Source organism: Xyrauchen texanus, chromosome 34 (assembly GCF_025860055.1).
Source record: "Xyrauchen texanus isolate HMW12.3.18 chromosome 34, RBS_HiC_50CHRs, whole genome shotgun sequence".
Classification (NCBI taxonomy): Eukaryota; Metazoa; Chordata; class Actinopteri; order Cypriniformes; family Catostomidae; genus Xyrauchen; species Xyrauchen texanus.
Window position 1 is genome coordinate 11,179,647 of NC_068309.1, and position 19,125 is coordinate 11,198,771.

The 19,125-nt window shown below is 37.5% G+C and overlaps 2 protein-coding genes across 3 annotated transcripts in view; one reads left to right on the forward strand and one right to left on the reverse strand.

Annotated features, from left to right (window-relative positions):
- LOC127627524 (syntaxin-binding protein 1-like) overlaps window positions 1-6,941 on the forward strand; it is a 42,166-nt gene extending 35,225 nt beyond the window's left edge. The window contains exons 18-20 of one of the 2 annotated variants that reach the window (XM_052103946.1): window positions 1,903-2,057; window positions 3,144-3,300; window positions 6,668-6,941. In XM_052103946.1, coding sequence (XP_051959906.1) covers window positions 1,903-2,057; window positions 3,144-3,253 — 265 coding nt within the window. In that variant the 3' untranslated portion in view covers window positions 3,254-3,300; window positions 6,668-6,941. The remainder of the gene's footprint in view (window positions 1-1,902; window positions 2,058-3,143; window positions 3,301-6,667) is intronic. The other variant, XM_052103947.1, reaches the window with a different exon arrangement.
- Window positions 6,942-8,638: 1,697 nt separating this feature from the next.
- The window catches only part of akna (AT-hook transcription factor), a 37,220-nt gene continuing 26,733 nt past the window's right edge, over window positions 8,639-19,125 (reverse strand). The window contains exons 14-24 of the mRNA XM_052103948.1: window positions 17,353-17,599; window positions 17,107-17,210; window positions 16,192-16,484; window positions 14,179-14,332; window positions 13,226-13,396; window positions 12,863-13,005; window positions 12,638-12,772; window positions 11,874-11,990; window positions 11,655-11,759; window positions 10,306-10,447; window positions 8,639-9,499 (exon numbers count right to left, since the gene is read on the reverse strand). Of these exons, the coding sequence (XP_051959908.1) occupies window positions 9,235-9,499; window positions 10,306-10,447; window positions 11,655-11,759; window positions 11,874-11,990; window positions 12,638-12,772; window positions 12,863-13,005; window positions 13,226-13,396; window positions 14,179-14,332; window positions 16,192-16,484; window positions 17,107-17,210; window positions 17,353-17,599 (1,876 nt within the window). The 3' untranslated portion in view covers window positions 8,639-9,234. The remainder of the gene's footprint in view (window positions 9,500-10,305; window positions 10,448-11,654; window positions 11,760-11,873; window positions 11,991-12,637; window positions 12,773-12,862; window positions 13,006-13,225; window positions 13,397-14,178; window positions 14,333-16,191; window positions 16,485-17,106; window positions 17,211-17,352; window positions 17,600-19,125) is intronic.

Below are 19,125 nucleotides of genomic sequence, written 5' to 3' on the forward strand. Positions count from 1 at the left end.
CAATATCGGCATCAACTTGAAGAGTTTTAGGGAGTTCAATAAAATCCAGTAGGCAATGCTTCACATGTTCAAGGGATATATCTAGTGAATACATTATTTTCTAGAGTCATCTGAGTGTAGGCTTGCTTGATTTGATTATAACGGTTGCTGTGTAATTAGGGATGAACTCGTTTTAATGCTACCATAATTTAATAAATATGTTTTACTCCATGAATTTCACTACTTTTATAAAAATTGTATACACTCATATATATATAAGAATTATTACATTTTCTCTGCAGATACACACAGCAAGCGATGTGGTTTCAGTTAGACGCAGGTGCTTATTTAGAGTCATCTTTTCCAGCCCCACTAATAGTTTGGGTTTTGGTGAGACTGATCCTAGTCCAGCAGTTACAGAAAACTGCAGAATTATTACAAAGCAACAATCAAAATTATTGGATTAAAAAAGCTAATACAGTTGAAAAGTCCTGGGGATATTTATCCTCATGCCTGACAAGTAATTTTTAGGGAAGGCACTGCCCCCTAATGGTCACCCTTGGCAACGGGCTTGAATCTCGACCCTGTCCTCACTAAAAATAAATTAATTCCTTCAACTCTTACATCTAGAGACAGGAATCGGAGTCAACTCCAAAAAAGATAGAATCGAACATCCCTACAAGATATACCAAATTTGACTGTGCGCATACACAGATGTTTGGTGCGTGTGCGCTACAACTGATATGAGATACTGACTATTTCCCTTTTTTTTTTACAAAAATAATGATGTCTTTATATTTCTTCAGCCTCGAGTTTTACAAATGCATTCATCTTCCGACCTCTTTATACCCCAAACTCTTGTTTTTACTTTCGTCTCCTGTTTTTTTTACGGGTGAAACAAGCGCTTTTTTGTGACAGCAATTGCTCAAATGTGAGTGTTGCCACCTTGTGGACCCACTAATTAGTGCAAATAATTACAGGCACATGTGCATTCTGCATGTTCAAAGAGGTACAGTTAGAAAAATTGGGCTGTGCGCATTCAGAGCTCGAGCACACTGCTGATGCCGAAATTTACCTGTACCTGTACCTGCAGTGTTGTCATCAGAGATTTCGCAGCTGCATTGGGGCAACTGCAGCAGCCGAGCTAGCTGGCTGATCTCGACTTGCTCTCGTGGTTCTCTTTTTCAAACATATGGTATCTTATGGGAAATGCCTCAGGCATGACAGACCATTGAAACTCCAATAACACCACACCTGTCCGAAGGGCAGACCAATCACAGCTTGTTAAAGGAGCCTGCCTCTTCCCTATAATAACAGCTGTAATGATCTGAAATGACATTCTAAGCACACTCTTCCCCTTGCCTATGCAAGGAGGGATGTCTGCTGTGATACCTCATTCTGTTATGAGAGAACCGGTGTTACGTAATTAATCTAAAGTTCTTTGATGTCATACATCATGATGACACTAAAGTTGACACTAAAGTTGGGAAAAATTCCTAATTACATGTACTACTTCAAGTCAGGCGCCGATCAGTCTGCGCAGCATTGCATGAAGTCGACCACCTAATAATGATCAAACTCCATCAATTACAAAAGTGAAATGATTAACTGACTGATCTACATCTGGTCTGAAATCGACCATTTAAAACGAATGTACCTGCAGGATAGAAATTCTGATCCAGATTCTGATCAAACTCTAATGGTGGAAGCAAGCAATTTAATTCTATAAACGTGCATCCTCTAACTAATGCCACTGGTAAGCAATAAATGGTATTGCGACAACCAATTCTTTCAAATGATGTCCCACTTCTATGATGTTTGAATCTTTTGGTTTAAAAACAAAACTACAAATATTTGAAGACTGTACTGTAAAGTTGATGTTAAGTATGATTCTTGCCTGTTATTGTGTCCCTCCCATGGCAGTGCCCGATATGGCCACTGGCACAAGAATAAAACCCCTGGAGAGTACCGCACAGGCCCACGCATCATGGTTTTCATCCTCGGAGGCATGTCCTTTAGCGAGATGCGCTGTGCCTATGAAGTCACACAGGCAAACAGCAAATGGGAGGCCATCATTGGTGAGTCTGCACAGGATACCATTAACAATGGCTATATTAAATTCCACAGTTTACAAGCAACCACCCTTTAAAGCCTTAAGATTGATCCCCTTTAGCCTTATTTATGCATTTGTTTTTGATGTTTGCTACCTGTAACTAACTAATTTACATCCCAGACTGGGAATCTGTCTTGTATATATTTCTTGTGCTCTTGTCTTGTTTTTTGTGCAGTTGTGAGCCTCTGCTGTGTTCATAAGTCTATGTTCGTAAGTTTTTTCTGTGTGTATGTCTCGTGTGTGTGTGTGTACGTGTGTGTGTGTGATTAAGCTAAAGATGTACTTCTGTTTATTTATCAGGATTGTCTTTTTAACTAAGGCCTATGGAAGCCAACATATAAATGTTAGCTGGCATTCACACTTCTAATAGTTTCAAATGGTAAATAAATAGTTTGTGATCGCCCAAGTCACTGTCCTCTTGGATGCTAATAATCGCTCCTACTCGACTGCTGTGTCAGGCGATGGATAACATTTCAACTTCCGGTCACTTTGTCATTGCAAATCTCTGTTAGTGTGGATGCCCATTTAGAAATGAATAATGAAATGCAAAATGCTGCCAAGAAAGAGCTCTTTATTAGTCATTTTCCATTAAAAAAAAAAAAAAGTATTTTGTTTTGAATGATATCTTCAATCGTAGGGAATAAAAAAATGTAATGAGAAATTTCAAATTCAATCCATGTTATTGCTGGAGTTATACTACTTTGTCCAAGCATGAGGTCATCATCGCTATTAGAGATGACTAATGCTGTTGAAGGACCTCAGTGAGAAAATCCATTTGGCTGTAATTCCAATTACGAATCTTGATTGAAGGAGGTTTACAAGTTTTTGTGGCTTCAATCACTAATACGTTAACCAAGAGCTTCCAAAATCATTGTTTTCTGGGTTCTAGGACAAAACCTCGAGAAAATCTGTGACCATCAAATTCTACAGATGGTGGAGACTGGTTGTTTAACCCTCTTTTTTCCCCTCTCAAAGATGAAAGGTGGTGAAAGAAAGTAAGGTGCAGTGTGAGATCAATTCTAAGCGTGAAGCCACCTTTGTTCCTCCTCAGGTTCTACTCACTCGCTCACCCCCACCAAATTTCTAATGGACCTGCGGCACCCCGACTTCCAAGAATCCACTAGGGTAGCCTTTGAGGAACCTGAACCCTCAGACGAGTGAGAGACAGAAAGAGGGAAGGGTGGAAAGAGAGAAATCTCACTGACAAAGTAAAGGCAGCCTAACAAAGAAACCCTTTCTGAATCTCCACAGCACAAGGGCTTTCTTTCGTTGCTCCTACTTCCACATTCTACCGTTTTACAAATGCCACCATGCCTCAGGGATGGCTGTCCGGCCCCAGTCTCACTCAGGCTCCACCCTGGTACCAGCCAATACCTATCCGACCCCATTGACGAAAGTGAAAAGATTGGCTGGCTGAATGCCTTATTCAGAACTGTGGTGGGCGGAGCCTTTTCTTAAGTGACAAATGTAGTAGGGGTCCGGACTCCATCCCGGTTGACTTCCGCATTCCTCTCAGCTGGGTGGATTAAACTGCATTTTCCCCAAGTATGCGCTTTTTAATTCAGTAGTGCGTCTTCTTCCGATGAGGAAGGGCTACTTCCATTTGACCTCCCAAATATGATTTTCTATGTTTTCCCGCAGATTTAATCTACCCTCAAGACTCACCATATTCAGATTATTTCTGAATAACAATCAAAAGCAATCAATCATATTAACTTTATTATTATTTTTGTATTTTTTTTCCTGGAGAGGTAATTGATTTGATGTTGGATGCCAATGCAGGATAATTTGCTTTTTGGTCTCTTTTGTTTTCTCAATCCAGTTCCTCAAACTAACACACATCACATCTACATGACAAATTGGCCTTCTGCAAAGAATATGTTAAAATTACTCCTCTGCCAGAGCGAATGGCTCTCCTTTCTATATAATTCTTCTGCAGATGCCAACACTTGAAATGTAGCTGTGTTCTTATGATATGCTTTAGCACTAACGCTTCACCAAATCCCCCCCAACAACTAACATTTCGCTACTAACTAGTTTTGGACCTGGTTATTCAGAACCTTCATATTATTGTATAGTTTTATGCCTGAAAAAATTAACTATTAAATGCATTACAGAGTGTGTGGACAATTAAAGGGGTCATATCATGACAAATCAAATTTCTCTTGATCTTCTGATATAAAAGACGTCTTTGTACTATGAAAACACTAACTTTTAGAACTCAAAACTTTTCTCTCCAGTCCAAAAAGCATTCTATTGAAACGGAGCTTCAAATCCAACTTGTTTGGAACGTCCACAACTTTCAAATGTGTAATATATATATATATAAACATGAATGCCCACATTTACTTTCAAGGATGACTATTCTATATTCAGAAACTTTGCATTCCCAGTCATTGTAATACAGAGGAAGTAGGATAGATATAATACTCATTTAGTAAACCAGAAGAACTCATTTTAAGAATAAAATGTGGAAATGTTTCTCAAACTGTGGGAGGGCGGAGGGCGGGGCCGGGTTGTGATTCCGCACACCCGGCCCCTAATTAGGCTGATTAAGCCTGAGAGGGATAAAGGCCAACCAGAGACAGTAGTGCATCAGAGAGAGAGAGTTACAGACAGCTGTCCGACACCTGTTTGTGTCTTTTTGGTTCAGTTTATTATTCAATTATAATTTATATTATCAAGCCGGTTCTCGCCTCTTCCTTTCCCTTTTACCTCGTTACACAAACCTTACGCATTTCTGGCTACAACCTACAACTCTGCATATTCTTTTGAATAATCCCAGAGTTAAAAACGAGAAGATTAAGTCTATTTTCAAGAGGGTTTGTTTTATAATTCGATCAACATGTAATTGCAGCCAACAGTTTGTTATTTCACTTACAAAGAGGGAATGTACATAAGGGTGATATGACCCCTTTAAACATATCTCACTACATACACGCTACGCAAACCAAATCAAGTTTAGGTACACTTTATATTACAAAACTATTATTCATGTGCTGGCTTATGGTTGTATCCTATATTTAGTGTTATGTATTACTCATTGTAACATGTTTGAAACTGACTGTTATATGTTATCTTTGCCTTTACTCTAAATCTTGTTACAAAGAGTAATTTTACACTAATAGCCCCAAAAGACAGCGCACCAATATGGTCCTGTAATATAGAGTCCTTCCAAATAACTTTTCTGACTCCATTGTGAAATCATTGTTCAAGAAGGATAATTGCTTAAACCTATCAATAATCTTTACTCAAGTGTCAGCCTGCTAAAGCTATATCCCCTCTTGATTTCCCCTTATTTCTGTTGGTTTATTGTGTTTGTAAACTCTCACCATGTGCAGTATGCCAGTCCTAACCCATACTGCAACATTAAACACTTCTTGACTGTTCCAGCCATATTGAAAATAATCTTTCCATTCTGTTTTTATTTTTGTTTTTGTTTAGTTTAGACCTGTTCATCTAGTCAATGAGCCACAAATCACAATGTAGAAGTGATAACTAGCAAAGCTGCATGTTTGAATTTTGTTGCCCCCATAGACAATATCAAAGTCAAAATCAGGCAAGGTTGAAGTTAGTTTAAGGCTGACTCTAACTGAGCATGCATTACATATTCATTTGTACTCTTTCAGCATCCAATGAGGTAGAATTTGAAGATTTAATTCAACCTCTTTCTGTAGGCAGGCTTTGATGGTTCTACTAGCCCTACACTATAAGTTAATGTTACATTCATTACAAGCTGCTTTTATCGCTTTAGATTTTTAATGCATTGCAATTACATGCAGCTTTGCTAAAAATTAGGCAGTTTTGCCTAATTTTAACAGGGAGTAGAATTAAAACATTTGTTATACAGGGAACCAATAAACAGTGGATATTTCAGTCGGGATGGGTATTCAGTTGGTACTATACCACATAAATGATATTTTTTGGTGGCCCTGTAGCACAAATGTTTGGGTTAATTTGAACATGTCTGTAATAGGTGTTAGAAATGTGTCTTCAGCTGAATATCTAAAGAGTCAAAGTCCATTCTTTATGAATTTTATTATTTTAATTATTTTGAGAAAAAGTTAAATTTTAAAATATATTTTACACACACACACACTTTTAAATAAATGTTCGTTTTTAAAGTTAGTGTGAATACCATTTTGTATTTAATACATTCTAAACATGCATTTTTCCTTAACCAAATGTTAACATTTTATTTATACATTTTATAAATTCTAAAATTGTTATACATTATTATACATTAATAAACATAGTCAACTCATTAGAGTTTATTGCAGGGCTATTTATCTCTGTTCCTAGATGGCCACCATCCTGCAGATTTTAGTTCTAACCTTGCTTTTACATACCAGCCTTTTAAGCATGATCATTTGTGTTTGATTATGGTTGGAGCAAAACGCAGGACCAGATTTGAATAGCCCAGTTTTATTGTATTATTTTTAATTGGCATTTAATTGTCAAGTATTTAGACATATACTGTATGACAGTTGAAAACACATTTTTATAGTTAATCTATTTGTATGTTTAGAACTAATGAGTTTTTATCTTTTCTCCTCTTGATGCTCGTCTATACAGGTTCCACCCATGTCGTCTCCCCCACCATGCTCCTCGACACTCTCAAGGCCATGAACAAACCCGATGAAGAGCAGACAAGCTAAAATCACAATCCCCCCCCCCACCCCCTCTCCCTATTTGTCCATTAACCTGTAAATCGAACCAGCTCCTATATAAATTGTGTACGCATCTTGCTTGAAAGTAAAAAAACAAAAACAAGAGAATATTCTATACATTTGTGTGTGTGTGTGTGTATATATATATACACGCACACATACACACACACATGTATGTGTGTGTGATAATATATACATATATATATATATATATATATATATATATATATTTATAGTATGTTGGGAAAAAAAAAGAATAATTGCAAGTATTATGTTACAATGGATGCAAGTGATTAGACTGTCAAACTGAGTTTTAATTATCAATTGCCATTTAAAAACCTGAAAGCACCAAATGTAATATTGTATGTTATGGAACCTGGTAGAATGTGTAAATGGTAGATCCCTTTGCGTTTGTTCCTTATTTAACGCAGTGTGTTTTTTAATGGTTTATTGGTGGGTGGGTGTGGGACTGGTTTGTATGCAAATGAACCAGTGAGGTAAGATTACGCATATCACTTCCTATGCTGAAGACTAAACTGCCGCCAAGTTTAGAAGCTTTGGGTTTAGATGTGGTCTCATTTTTGGTGTGCATGCTACGCACGTTACTGTCTTTCCCTTTTGACTCTGAAAAGTAAATTATGAAAACTTGTGTTAAGATGTGTAAAAATGAAATAATAAGCATCTTCTAGGGCTTCAGTGGTAAAGATGAAGGAAACAAAGGAGTAAAAAGTGAAAGAGACACTGTACATAGATTGCAGATGTCACCCTTCCTTCAGTCACGATTTTGGGAGCATTTTATCTCTGCATCCTTTTATTTTCATGTCTCATTCTGCAGAGACTTCATGGTTTAGTGTCAAGAAGGCTGTCGCTCACAAATGTTTAAAGAATTAAAAAAAGGGCCAGTTGTACTTCAGTATTGTATCTTGTCAGATTTAGTCTTTATCATTGGTTAGTAAACGATGTTTAAATGGGCCATGCACTGAGTAGCGCGTTGTTATATATGCCATATGTTACTGTTTTTTGTCTCAGCTGTTAATTGGTGCAAATTTCTAACTGAAGTAGTAAAACATTCCTTTGCCTATGTAAAGCCACTGTGTTTCTGATGTTTTAGCTGTAGCTCTAGTGATAAACTGGGAAAAAATAGGTAATATCTATCCATTGTTTGTATGTCTGATTATTTATGGTGCAATGCTATATCTTCCACTGTTGAATGGCTTTGCAAACGCAACCCCCATTTGAACATTTGGTTTCCTCTTTATTATTCTGGCAGACAGGTTGTATATTGCACTAAGCGTTTTCTGTGATGCAAACGCTTATATGGTTCTCGCTCTATTTTTTTTATATTTAATTCTTACCTTATTTTGGTTTGCTGTTGTATAACGCTAACTGTGTCTACTGAATTGATTTCTATTAAATTTATTTTTCAGAGAATATCAATAAAAAAGAACGTAGTCTTAAACCTGTTGAACTTATCGGAATTCTATGTTTGCGAGTGTTGAAGCACAAACTGAAGTATACTTCATGTATAAAGTATACCGATGTACTAAGGCTGTCTAATAAATATGCTTCCATTACAAATATGGAATCAGTGCATTTTTGTTCCATGCTCCATAAGTGGTTTCCTTGATGGCTCTGATCCCGAATTGAATTAGCGGCAGTGTATTCTGGTAAAACTAGTTGCTTAGATTTACTGAACAAAAAGAATGATTTGTATGGAAATTTGGGTGATTTTGTGGCATGGACTGTTGGATTAGTCACCAACCTTCATCACTGGGTTCTGAATGAGCAATAATGAATGTAACTGGCTCTCACCACTTTATCTACACACGAACACCTGCAACAAAGATTCAATTCCTTATTTAGAAATACACAAATTCAAACACATGTAACTGAACATTATAGAGTAATTTTATAGTAGCAAATTTATAAAATTACAGCTCTATAAATCTAAAACACAAAATAATTAAAATTGATCTTAAACTACTCTGATCTTTACTACATTTTGTAAAATGTAATGTCTTTGACATTTACCTTGGAGAACCGCTTTCCTGAAGATTCCTGCTCTAACCGTGTCTTTAAATCATCAGACAAACAATAAAATAAGTATTACAAAATAGAAAAACTTCTGTCACCTAATGCACATAACTAATCATAATCAGAGCAAATAACTAATAAATGTGGCTTCAGTTTCCCAAAAAATTTGAGCTAATATATGTACAAACTTTTGTGGAATGTTGCAGCTGCCATAACACAGCTACCATTTTGTAAGGCAGCACTTCACCTGAGACATTTCACATTAGATTCCCATGTCAGAGAGTGCATGTCTGCCCATCACAGCCAAACTACTTAATATGTAAACTAATAATAATGAACACATATCCTTTCTGTCATGGGACACAACTGTGAAGCAGAGAGATAGCTGTCTTATTATTATGAACACATCTGCTTAATGAATAAATGTTAACGTAAAAGTCAGTAAGTGCAGGATGTGGTGAGGAAGCTTGCATTCTGCAGTCCTGAGGCAAGAGAGTGAGCCATGTGATTCGAGACCCGTCTCATGTTCCTAGCTCCGGTTAGGGCACGATTTAGAGAGCTGTTTAGAGAACGCTGTTGATGGTCCATAGAGAGAGAGCGTCTGCGATGACCTCTGTCCCCCAAACTTTCATCTCTAGAGTGACTCACTGAGATGTTAAAGGGTTGTGAGTAGGCCTGTGTTGCTACCGGGCTGGAAACGTAACTGCAGGGAAACAGAGTACTATGTATTATTTTTAAACACCATCAAAAGGTGACTGGCCATACAGCGCAAATCTACAGTAAATTATACAGATCTCCCACACTGATTTATTAACTCTAGAAAAAACGATTTGTTAGATAGCAGAATGAACTGTGATGATCCATTTGTAAAACACAACCTTTGACAGGAAGATTTTTCATTAAGGTCACGGTCACACTAGGCTTTGAGCACCCACATTTTGTTTCGGACAATGCAATGGACTAAGATATGTTGATAGTTGCAGATAGTTTTTTCATCATTTCAAAATCATGGGATTGTTTATACTTGTTTATTTAAAATTTCTGTGTTATGAATCAAATCTTCATTTTTTTCTGGTTATAATAGGGATTTTGTCTGAACGCTAAACTGCATCTTGGATTTTATTCATTGTGGAATCTTTGTCTTTACCTGCCATAGTAATGAAAAATAAGATGTTTTTTGACATTCTATAAATAGATTTTAAAAACGATCGGCCGACTAATCAGTTATCGGTCTTTCCCACCATCTTAGTTATCGTATCGGCAAAATCCACTATCGGTTGACCTCTAGTTCGGAGTTCACCAAACTTGATCTTTGGCACGCAGCGTCGTACAAAATTGATTTGCATGAGCAAGACCGTTTGTGGTCTTCTGCGTTTGGATGCGTTTGAATGGGAGTGCAAAATGTTGTGTGACCGCCCCTTAACGGTGTTCTCAATCATTTTTCTTTGTCCCAGCAGCTGCATCGGAAGAGTCTTTGTAAATAAATCATCAGCTTTTTGTGTTACTTACAGAGTTGAAGGATAGACTGGCACATATGGGACAACAGGAACACCACCTGTAGGTGGAGGAGCCACTGCCACGTTCATGCCTATTCTGTCCTGAGATCTTAAAGGCTGATTCCTTGTGGGAATGAAGACTGGGTCCTGATTTGCTAAATAACCAAAAATGAGAATCAACATTATTCTTACCTGTAACAATACTCATATTTTAAGAAAAAAGTTAAGTTTTCATATTATAATCTTAACAAAAAAATAAATAAAAGTTGACTTTGTTTCTGAAGAAGTCACATTTCACACACACACACATACACACACACACACACACACACACACATGTTGTGTTTCCATGTTTTATGGGGACTTTCCATAGACATAATGGTTTTTATACTGTACAAACTTTATATTCTATCCCCTAAACCTAACCCTACCCCTAAACCTAACCCTCACAGAAAACTTTCTGCATTTTTACATTTTCAAAAAACATAATTTAGTATGATTTATAAGCTGTTTTCCTCATGGGGACCGACAAAATGTCCCCACAAGGTCAAACATTTCGGGTTTTACTATCCTTATGGGGACATTTGGTCCCCACAAAGTGATAAATACACGCTCACACACACACACACACACACACACACACACACACACACACACACACACACACACACACGTTGTGTTTCCATGTTTTATGGGGACTTTCCATAGACATAATGGTTTTTATACTGTACAAACTTTATATTCTATCCCCTAAACCTAACACAACCCCTAAACCTAACCCTCACAGAAAACTTTCTGCATTTTTACATTTTCAAAAAACATCATTTAGTATGATTTATAAGCTGTTTTCCTCATGGGGACCGACAAAATGTCCCCACAAGGTCAAAAATTTCGGGTTTTACTATCCTTATGGGGACATTTGGTCCCCACAAAGTGATAAATACACGCTCACACACACACACACACACACACACACACACACACACACACGTTGTGTTTCCATGTTTTATGGGGACTTTCCACAGACATAATGGTTTTTATACTGTACAAACTTTATATTCTATCCCCTAAACCTAACCCTACCCCTAAACCTAACCCTCACAGAAAACTTTCTGCATTTTTACATTTTCAAAAAACATAATTTAGTATGATTTATAAGCTGTTTTCCTCATGGGGACCGACAAAATGTCCCCACAAGGTCAAAAATTTCGGGTTTTACTATCCTTATGGGGACATTTGGTCCCCACAAAGTGATAAATACACGCTCACACACACACACACACACACACACACACACACACACACACACACACACACACACACACACTCTAACAGATAATTATGAGTTATATAGTATCAAACCTAGTTGTTGAGCTCTGGTTTGACTGGGCTGTAAAGCACCACACAATGGACAATGGCTACAATAAGTCTGGGTAAGACGTGGTGAACTTCTGCTCCTCATTGGTCCTTTACAAAGACAGGATGGGACAGGAAGACAGAAGGGCAAAAATAATGCACAGTAAATGAAATGGTGAGCTCAGGATTCAGACTACTTTATTAGGAAGAAGGGAGGGTGCTTACGTGTAGAGCCAGCAGTATGCGCTGACAAGCAGTGTGGGCAGGCAGGTTCTGGCCCTCGGCTCGATTCTGTTTCATCACTCTCATCTGATCTGCCCGCAGATGAGCCAGCCTGCTGCCCTAATGAAATAAATAAATGATTTCTGAGATTTTTAGACAGTCATTTGGTTTTGGAACAACAAAAAAGGGTAAGTAAAGCATTAGAGGTCGACCGATAGTGGATTTTTGTGGATACGTTAATTAAGGTGGTGGAAAAGGCCGTTAACTGATTAATCAGCTGATAGTTTATAAAATCGATTTATAGAATCGATTTTTAGAATGTAAAAAAAATTTCTTATTCATTCTTTACAATGGCGGGCAAAGACAAAAAAGTCAAAAATGAATACAATTCCAAATGCTGTTTATTGTTCAACCAAAATCCCAATAGTAACAAATTAAGATTTGGTGCATAACATAGGACTTTTAAGTAGAAACAAGCCCGAAACACCGGACACCAACATTGTGAATTGACGAAATGATGAAAAAACTATAGACAACTATTGCAATAGAATTTTTCCAATAACCTATAGTTCCAAAAAAGCAACTATCAGCACCGATTAATCGGTAAAATAAATATATCCATCTACCTCTATAAATATGTGAACTATCCCTTTAAGGAGACTCACCAAAATGCATCCAAAACCTCAGAAACCACACTGAAAAGTGTTAAGTTACCAATACTGCCATATTATCGCCCCTATTACATAAAGACTGACATATTTTCTTACTGGTAGAGTCGTCCAAGAGATGTCCAAAACCTGCTCTGGATCGTCTTCTTCCTCTTGATGTTTTTATGGGTGACACTGGCATGTGACTTAATATTAATGATTTTGGCTCAGACTGGGCGTGCTTTGAGTCAGCAACTGCTGGGGTTAATAAGGGGCATGTTTACAATAGATACACTTAAATATTGCAAACATGACAGTGACAGAAATGTGCTTAGGTGAACATACTCAGATCTGTTTTAGGCCGATACTGAGGTAACGATGATCTCTGCCTCATGGCAGGTCTTGGTCTGCTTTCTCTCTCTTTTATCTCTTTCTCTATATTCCTCCCCCTCTCCTTCTGCCTGCTGATCACCGATTTCTCCAAATGCCTAGGAAGAAAGGAGTGCATTTAGTTTTTTTTTGGCAAATCACTTGTAATCGTACCAGAATAATATGATTCCTATAACTTGAAAACATTACTTAAATTTGAAGCATCAAATATTAAAAAAAAAAAAAAAATGAATAGCATAAGATCAAATAGCAACACTGCACCTTAATTTATAGAATATATTTAAAGAGCAATGAGTGAGTGAATAGAGTGAATGCTACCTTAAACCATGCCACTGAGGTGTGGAGGTCAGTGGGTGTGCGTGATCCCTGATATCCTCCGTGGCAGATGGGGGCACTCCAATAGGGCTGGCAAGGTTCGAATGCCTTGGACTTCCCTCTAGTCTTTCTTTCAGTAAGTTCACTTCCTGCTGTAGGGACTGAAGAGCCTCTCTAAAATAGAGACAATAGCCACCACACAACATGATCATTCATCTGTGTAAGAATCAGGAAGCAACATCTGACCTGCGCTTTGTTTATGAACAAAAATAGAGCATGTGAAAGCAGAAAAAGAACTGATACAGCTTTGTTTTTCCAACAACAAACCATACAGAAACATGCTTATCCAGTAGTCTTTGTTGAAATAAGCTTGAATGTGGACAAGACCTTATGCTGAAAGTCTGGCTAATCAAGATTAGTCTCATGTTGTTTAGAAGGTACTTTGCTGATACTGGCTATAAAGATATTTTTGGTCTCTGTTAGAGTTCAAATCAAAACACGTAGGGTTTAGAGAAAAAAATTAAAATATTCCGGCATTGCCAAGAATGGTGTGTGTGTGTGGATGTAGATAGGCAAGTATTTCAACCATCAGAAACACACAAAAGGGTTATAGTTTTATTAATAGATAATGGTGATTAATGCTGGTCTTTTTTGCAGAGCAGAACACTCTAGGATACATACCAGCACACTCTTCAGTCTATTTTGGAGCAAACTTCAAACTGCTGAATCAAACATTTCTAAAAAGACAATAAAATAAAAAACCCAAATCTAATTATCGAGATTGAACTCGGAGTGCCGTGAAGTGAAAAATGATGGCATAGAGACTTATTGCCACACTGGAGTGTTTCCAATATTCCCTACATAGAGTAGAGCCCTCAGAGTCATGGCTCAAACTGCTGCCATAAATCTTTGCTTGTTTGTGCTGCTGTCGCTATGTCAGACTTTAGGAAACTCACTGGTGATTTGTTAGCTGGACAGAACTTTGGGCTTTAAGGTGGTTGCTGTGGTGATAGGGCACATGGAGGGAGGGGATTCTGTGAGAGCGGAGCTGCTGATTGGTTGGTTGTGTATAGCGGTTATCCTGTGCCTTTTCCCCTGATAAGGAATGGACTGAGGAAAGACAGAAAGAAAGATGAAGAAAGAGTCATAAAAAAACAGAAAAATAGTGCCAGAGTTAAATAATCAGCATTGCTTAACAAAAGGAATCATTTATCTAATCTCAGACATCGTTTTGGATACAAATGGACATTCTAAGAGCAAGAAAGACCTGTTCTTATAAAAAAAAAAGTGTGATTTAGGGCTGGGTGACAAACAAATGTTATCTTGGCATATTTCAGCCTCTCAATGATATTCAATATATTTATTTGCTCTGAAATCTTAAAAGGGTGATTTTTTTCCTGTCCGATTTTTTTTCTGTCATCATTTTAACAAAGCAGCAACTGTTCAAAATGTTTAAGAAACAAGAACACTTAGTTAAAAATAATCAAGGGATTTTTTCCACAAAGTTTTTCACAAAATAAACAATGAAGAATGATAGTTAATCATTTTAATTTATGTGCACCAATTTGACGACCCACATCGATATAACAACGCATTTAGAAAAATTAAATTTTAAACTAATACAATAAAAATTTCTACGTGAAGACTTCTTGGAACATTTCGGAGTGATGCAAACACAACATTTTTAATTGGTTCACTGAAAACACAGTTTGGATGCATTCACAAGAATGATTCAAACTTACCAACTCAGACATAATTTTTGCTACTAAAGTTTAAATGACAGATGCTATTAACCTCCTGAGACCCAAGCGAGACTGCTGTGCGCATTTTCCATTTCCCTTTTTGATTCGAAACTAGTAATACAATAAACATGTGCAAAATACATAACAAACAAACAAAAAAAATGTCTGCCAAACATGTGAATTGGTCCATATATCATCTGCAGCCTGAAACTGAACTTTTGGTCAGATTGTACGAGTGAATGCACTTAGCTGCATAGGAAAGCTATAGGATGCTCCCCTGCTCCCTATTTAGCGAATGACTTAAACTTCAGTGTGCTGTCTGTCTGCACTGGTCTCAGAAAAGTTTGAACTCCATATAAAGCCTCTGATAATTAATATAATGTACAGTAAATGGAGTGATGGTGGTGTAGTGGTCTAAGCACATAACTGCTAATCTGGTAATCTGAAGGACGCTGGTTCGAGCCCCACAGCCACCACCATTGTGTCCTTGAGCAAGGCACTTAACTCCAGGTTGCTCCAGGGGGGTTTGTCCCTGTAATAACTGCACTGTAAGTCGCTTTGGATAAAAGCGTCTGCCAAATGCATAAATGTAAAGTAAATGTAAATATAGGATAAAGGAAAAAATGCATTAAAGTACATATTAGTGTACATTGTGTTTAGCAGTGTGGTGTTTTGCGATAAATCGTTCAATTAAAAAAAAAAAGGCATATTGGATAAACTAGGGACTTTAACCTTTTGACTCAAATAGGTTTCAATGTAAAAACTTAATTAGGTTTCTTACTAGATATAGTTTTGTTGCCGTTCCTTCCAAAGACCCTGCTGTGATTGGAGCCATGTTGTTTTGTTACATGACTCGGTGCGTCAAATGTTTAACCTTATACTGACAGCACATAGTCTTCTGAACTGAGATCAGTTGGTTTTAATTAATTTCAATTATGCGTTGCGTATAGCGAAGCCAAAATACAACATACACGCATGTTTGCGCAGGGTCGCACAAGGTTAAAACATCTTTATCAAAACACTCTCATACTCGACAGCGGTGAGACAAGAAAGGATTGTAAAACTAGTCTGACATTAGTCTTTAGAAAACTTAATGGCCAAATAAATAGCACATTTAAATTATCGCAACCACACCATGTTGCTTAATTTTTTTCATTATGAATTTATCATGATATTCAGTATTTCAACCAGATCTAATTTCAAACTTATTTATTATGTGACACACACCCTGGTCACTGCTATGCTCTAGGCTGGTCAGGCTGCTCGCCCAGGGATGTAGAGTGCAATCAGGCCAATGAAGTGGGGAGATAGAGGTAGAAAGGCTGGTAGCAGAACACCTTTCCTCCCTTCCACTCCTCCTCACAGGATCTGTCTGTCCTCCAGATGCCCTAAAGTGTTCTACTGGGGGAATCAGAGAGGGATGTGACCAAGATGGGGAAATCCCTGAAGACTGTCCAGAGGGAGGAGTGGACTCTGGCCTTACTTTTTTCTTCATGTGTGGACCAGATTGCTTGATGGAACTGGAGAAGGAATCAGACAGAGAAAAAGATTGCATAACACAAACACAAACAAACATCAAGGTTTATTGTAAATTTCATAGAACAAAATTTAGAACTAGATATTTGTGCTTGCCTATGCAAAAGTCATCTCCACAATGCTATGGTGTTGTGTTGACAGGCCATTGCTTGGTGTGTGCTATTTGGCTACCTACTGGCCTCAGTGAACAGAGCTCACATCCAATTCTCAATTATATTCTGGCCTGATATTGCTCAGGTTCCTCCAAGTATAAAGGATCTTTTTTTGTTGTTTTTCATTTTATCATCTACCAGGTGAAAATTGTAAGTGAGATTGCTTAGAAAAATAATGGCACACTTCTCCTCAAAAAGATGCATGATTTGATGTATCATTCATGTCCATGAATGATACATCAAATCATTCATGGACATGAATGATACATCATTCATGTCCATGGCAGTGCAGGATGAGTTATGTGCTTTTATTATTAAGTGATAGGGGTTTGTGCTAATCCTTAACCTTAAGTATGAGCCATAGTAATAGTGATCCTTGCCTTTTATGATTTCGTTTACAGATAAGGGTTACAGTGAATGGGCAGAAATGGTTTACAGTGAAGATGAATCAAACCTCACAACTGCCCTCTGCTGGAGTGGATTATGAACTGCAGGAGTGAGCGTAGTGCTTTCAGAGCCCATAAACCCACTGTCTGTTTCTGGAGACACAACCCCATCCTACAATGTCAGAAATACATGAGAAATCTTGTATTTTTTTCTTGAACATAAAGGCTTCATATTTCAGATAAGATAAATAGCATAAATCAGAGGACTAAACTGTTGCTCATCATAAAGGAGCAGACCAATATTAGACACTGACCAGAGGGGGTGGTCTAACGGACTTTGGCTTTACTTTCAAGCCCTTATTTCCAGGTTCTGTGCTCTCTGCCAGGCTGGTCAGACTGCTGCTGTGAATATTCCTGTTTCCTACCATTTTCCTCTCTCTGCCCGGTTGCCCTGGCAACAGTGAGGGGTGGCAAAGAGCATCTGAGCCAGTTTCCATAGAGTCACACACCTGCGACCTGACAGATGGGCCAGGGGGAGGGACACAATCTGCTGCTGGCTGCCTATAAAAAAAAAGAAGAGAGAGAATGGAGAGGTGACTGAGTGAGAGAGCAAAAAGCCAGGTGTTGACAAATGTTGACAATAGATACACTATGGATTGAACTTTAAATAACTTTCATTACCTTACACAAACCTGATAACAACTTATCTCTGATAATCAGATTACAAATCACACATATATCCTCATTGTTTTCATGTTACACTGTGTTTATAGCGATAAAGCTACAAGCTATAAATATGATTTTTCTACGTTAATCAGGGGTTTTGTCCTAACCATCCCCAAAAGTATTTTTTGGGCACTTGGTTTCTATTGCTCATTCATATTGATCATTGCTCTAAAAAGGGATAGTTCACCCAAAAATGAAAATTCTCTCATCATTTACTCACCCTCATGCCATCCCAGAAGCAAAGATTTTTAGAAGAATATATCAGCTCTGTTGGTCCACACAATGTAAGTGAATGGTTACCAACATTTTGAAGCTCCAAAAAGTCATTAAGGCAGCATAAAAGTAATCCATACGACTCCAGTGGTTTAATACGTCTTTTGTTTTAATCAAAGTTTTTATGTTGTTCTTTTAACAGTGATACAGAATAAGAGGCAGAACATCCCCAATCCCACCCCAACAGAGCAACAGATGTTGCTACACATAGTGTATATACCCATAAATGCATACACACATAAAGCGAAACAAATATTTGTTAGACATGTTCTTACAAATTAAACAAGGCAATTAAACTATATCTATCAAATTACAGATGCTAAATAACATTTTACTTACAAAACCAAATGAGGATGGTGATGAAAGTTCATGAGGACAAGACATCTTTAGGATCCATTTTTTCCAAATGTGACAAGACAGGCTGCCAGATATTATAACATTTTTGACTATTATCTTTTACTGAATAGTGGATTTTTCAGAGTCAAATGGTGTAAAAGATCACTAATCCAATTAGTAAAGGCAGGTGGAAGTCTATCTTTCCATTTGAACATGATGAGGTTTCTGGCTAGAAGGGTAGCAAATGCCATTATCATCTTAACACGGTTATATATTCCAAGATCTAACTCCAGCACTCCAAAAATTGCAGTAATTGGAGATGGCTCAATTGGTATTCCCAAGGCTTTGGAAAAAATTATAAAAAGTGATTCCCAAAAACAAGTTTAGGGCATGACCAAATCAGGTGTGCAAGACTGGCTGGCTCTAATTTGCATCTGTCAAATGTAGGATCAATATGTGGTATGAAATTATCTAGTTTCACATTTGGCCAGTGCAATCGATGGACAACTTTGAATTGAATGACAATATGATGCATGCAAATAGAAGATGAGTGTATCCTATCTAAAACAACTTGCCAGATTTCTTCTGATATTTGTAATTTGAGTTCATCTTCCCATTGGTTTTTTTTTTTTTCAAAGGCTTTAAATCTTATATAAATAAGAGTTAAGTAAGTTTACACCCTACCAATAATCTTTTTAGTATTTGGGAAAGTTCCAGGATTTAGGTGGTGGCAACAGGAAACATTTTGAACA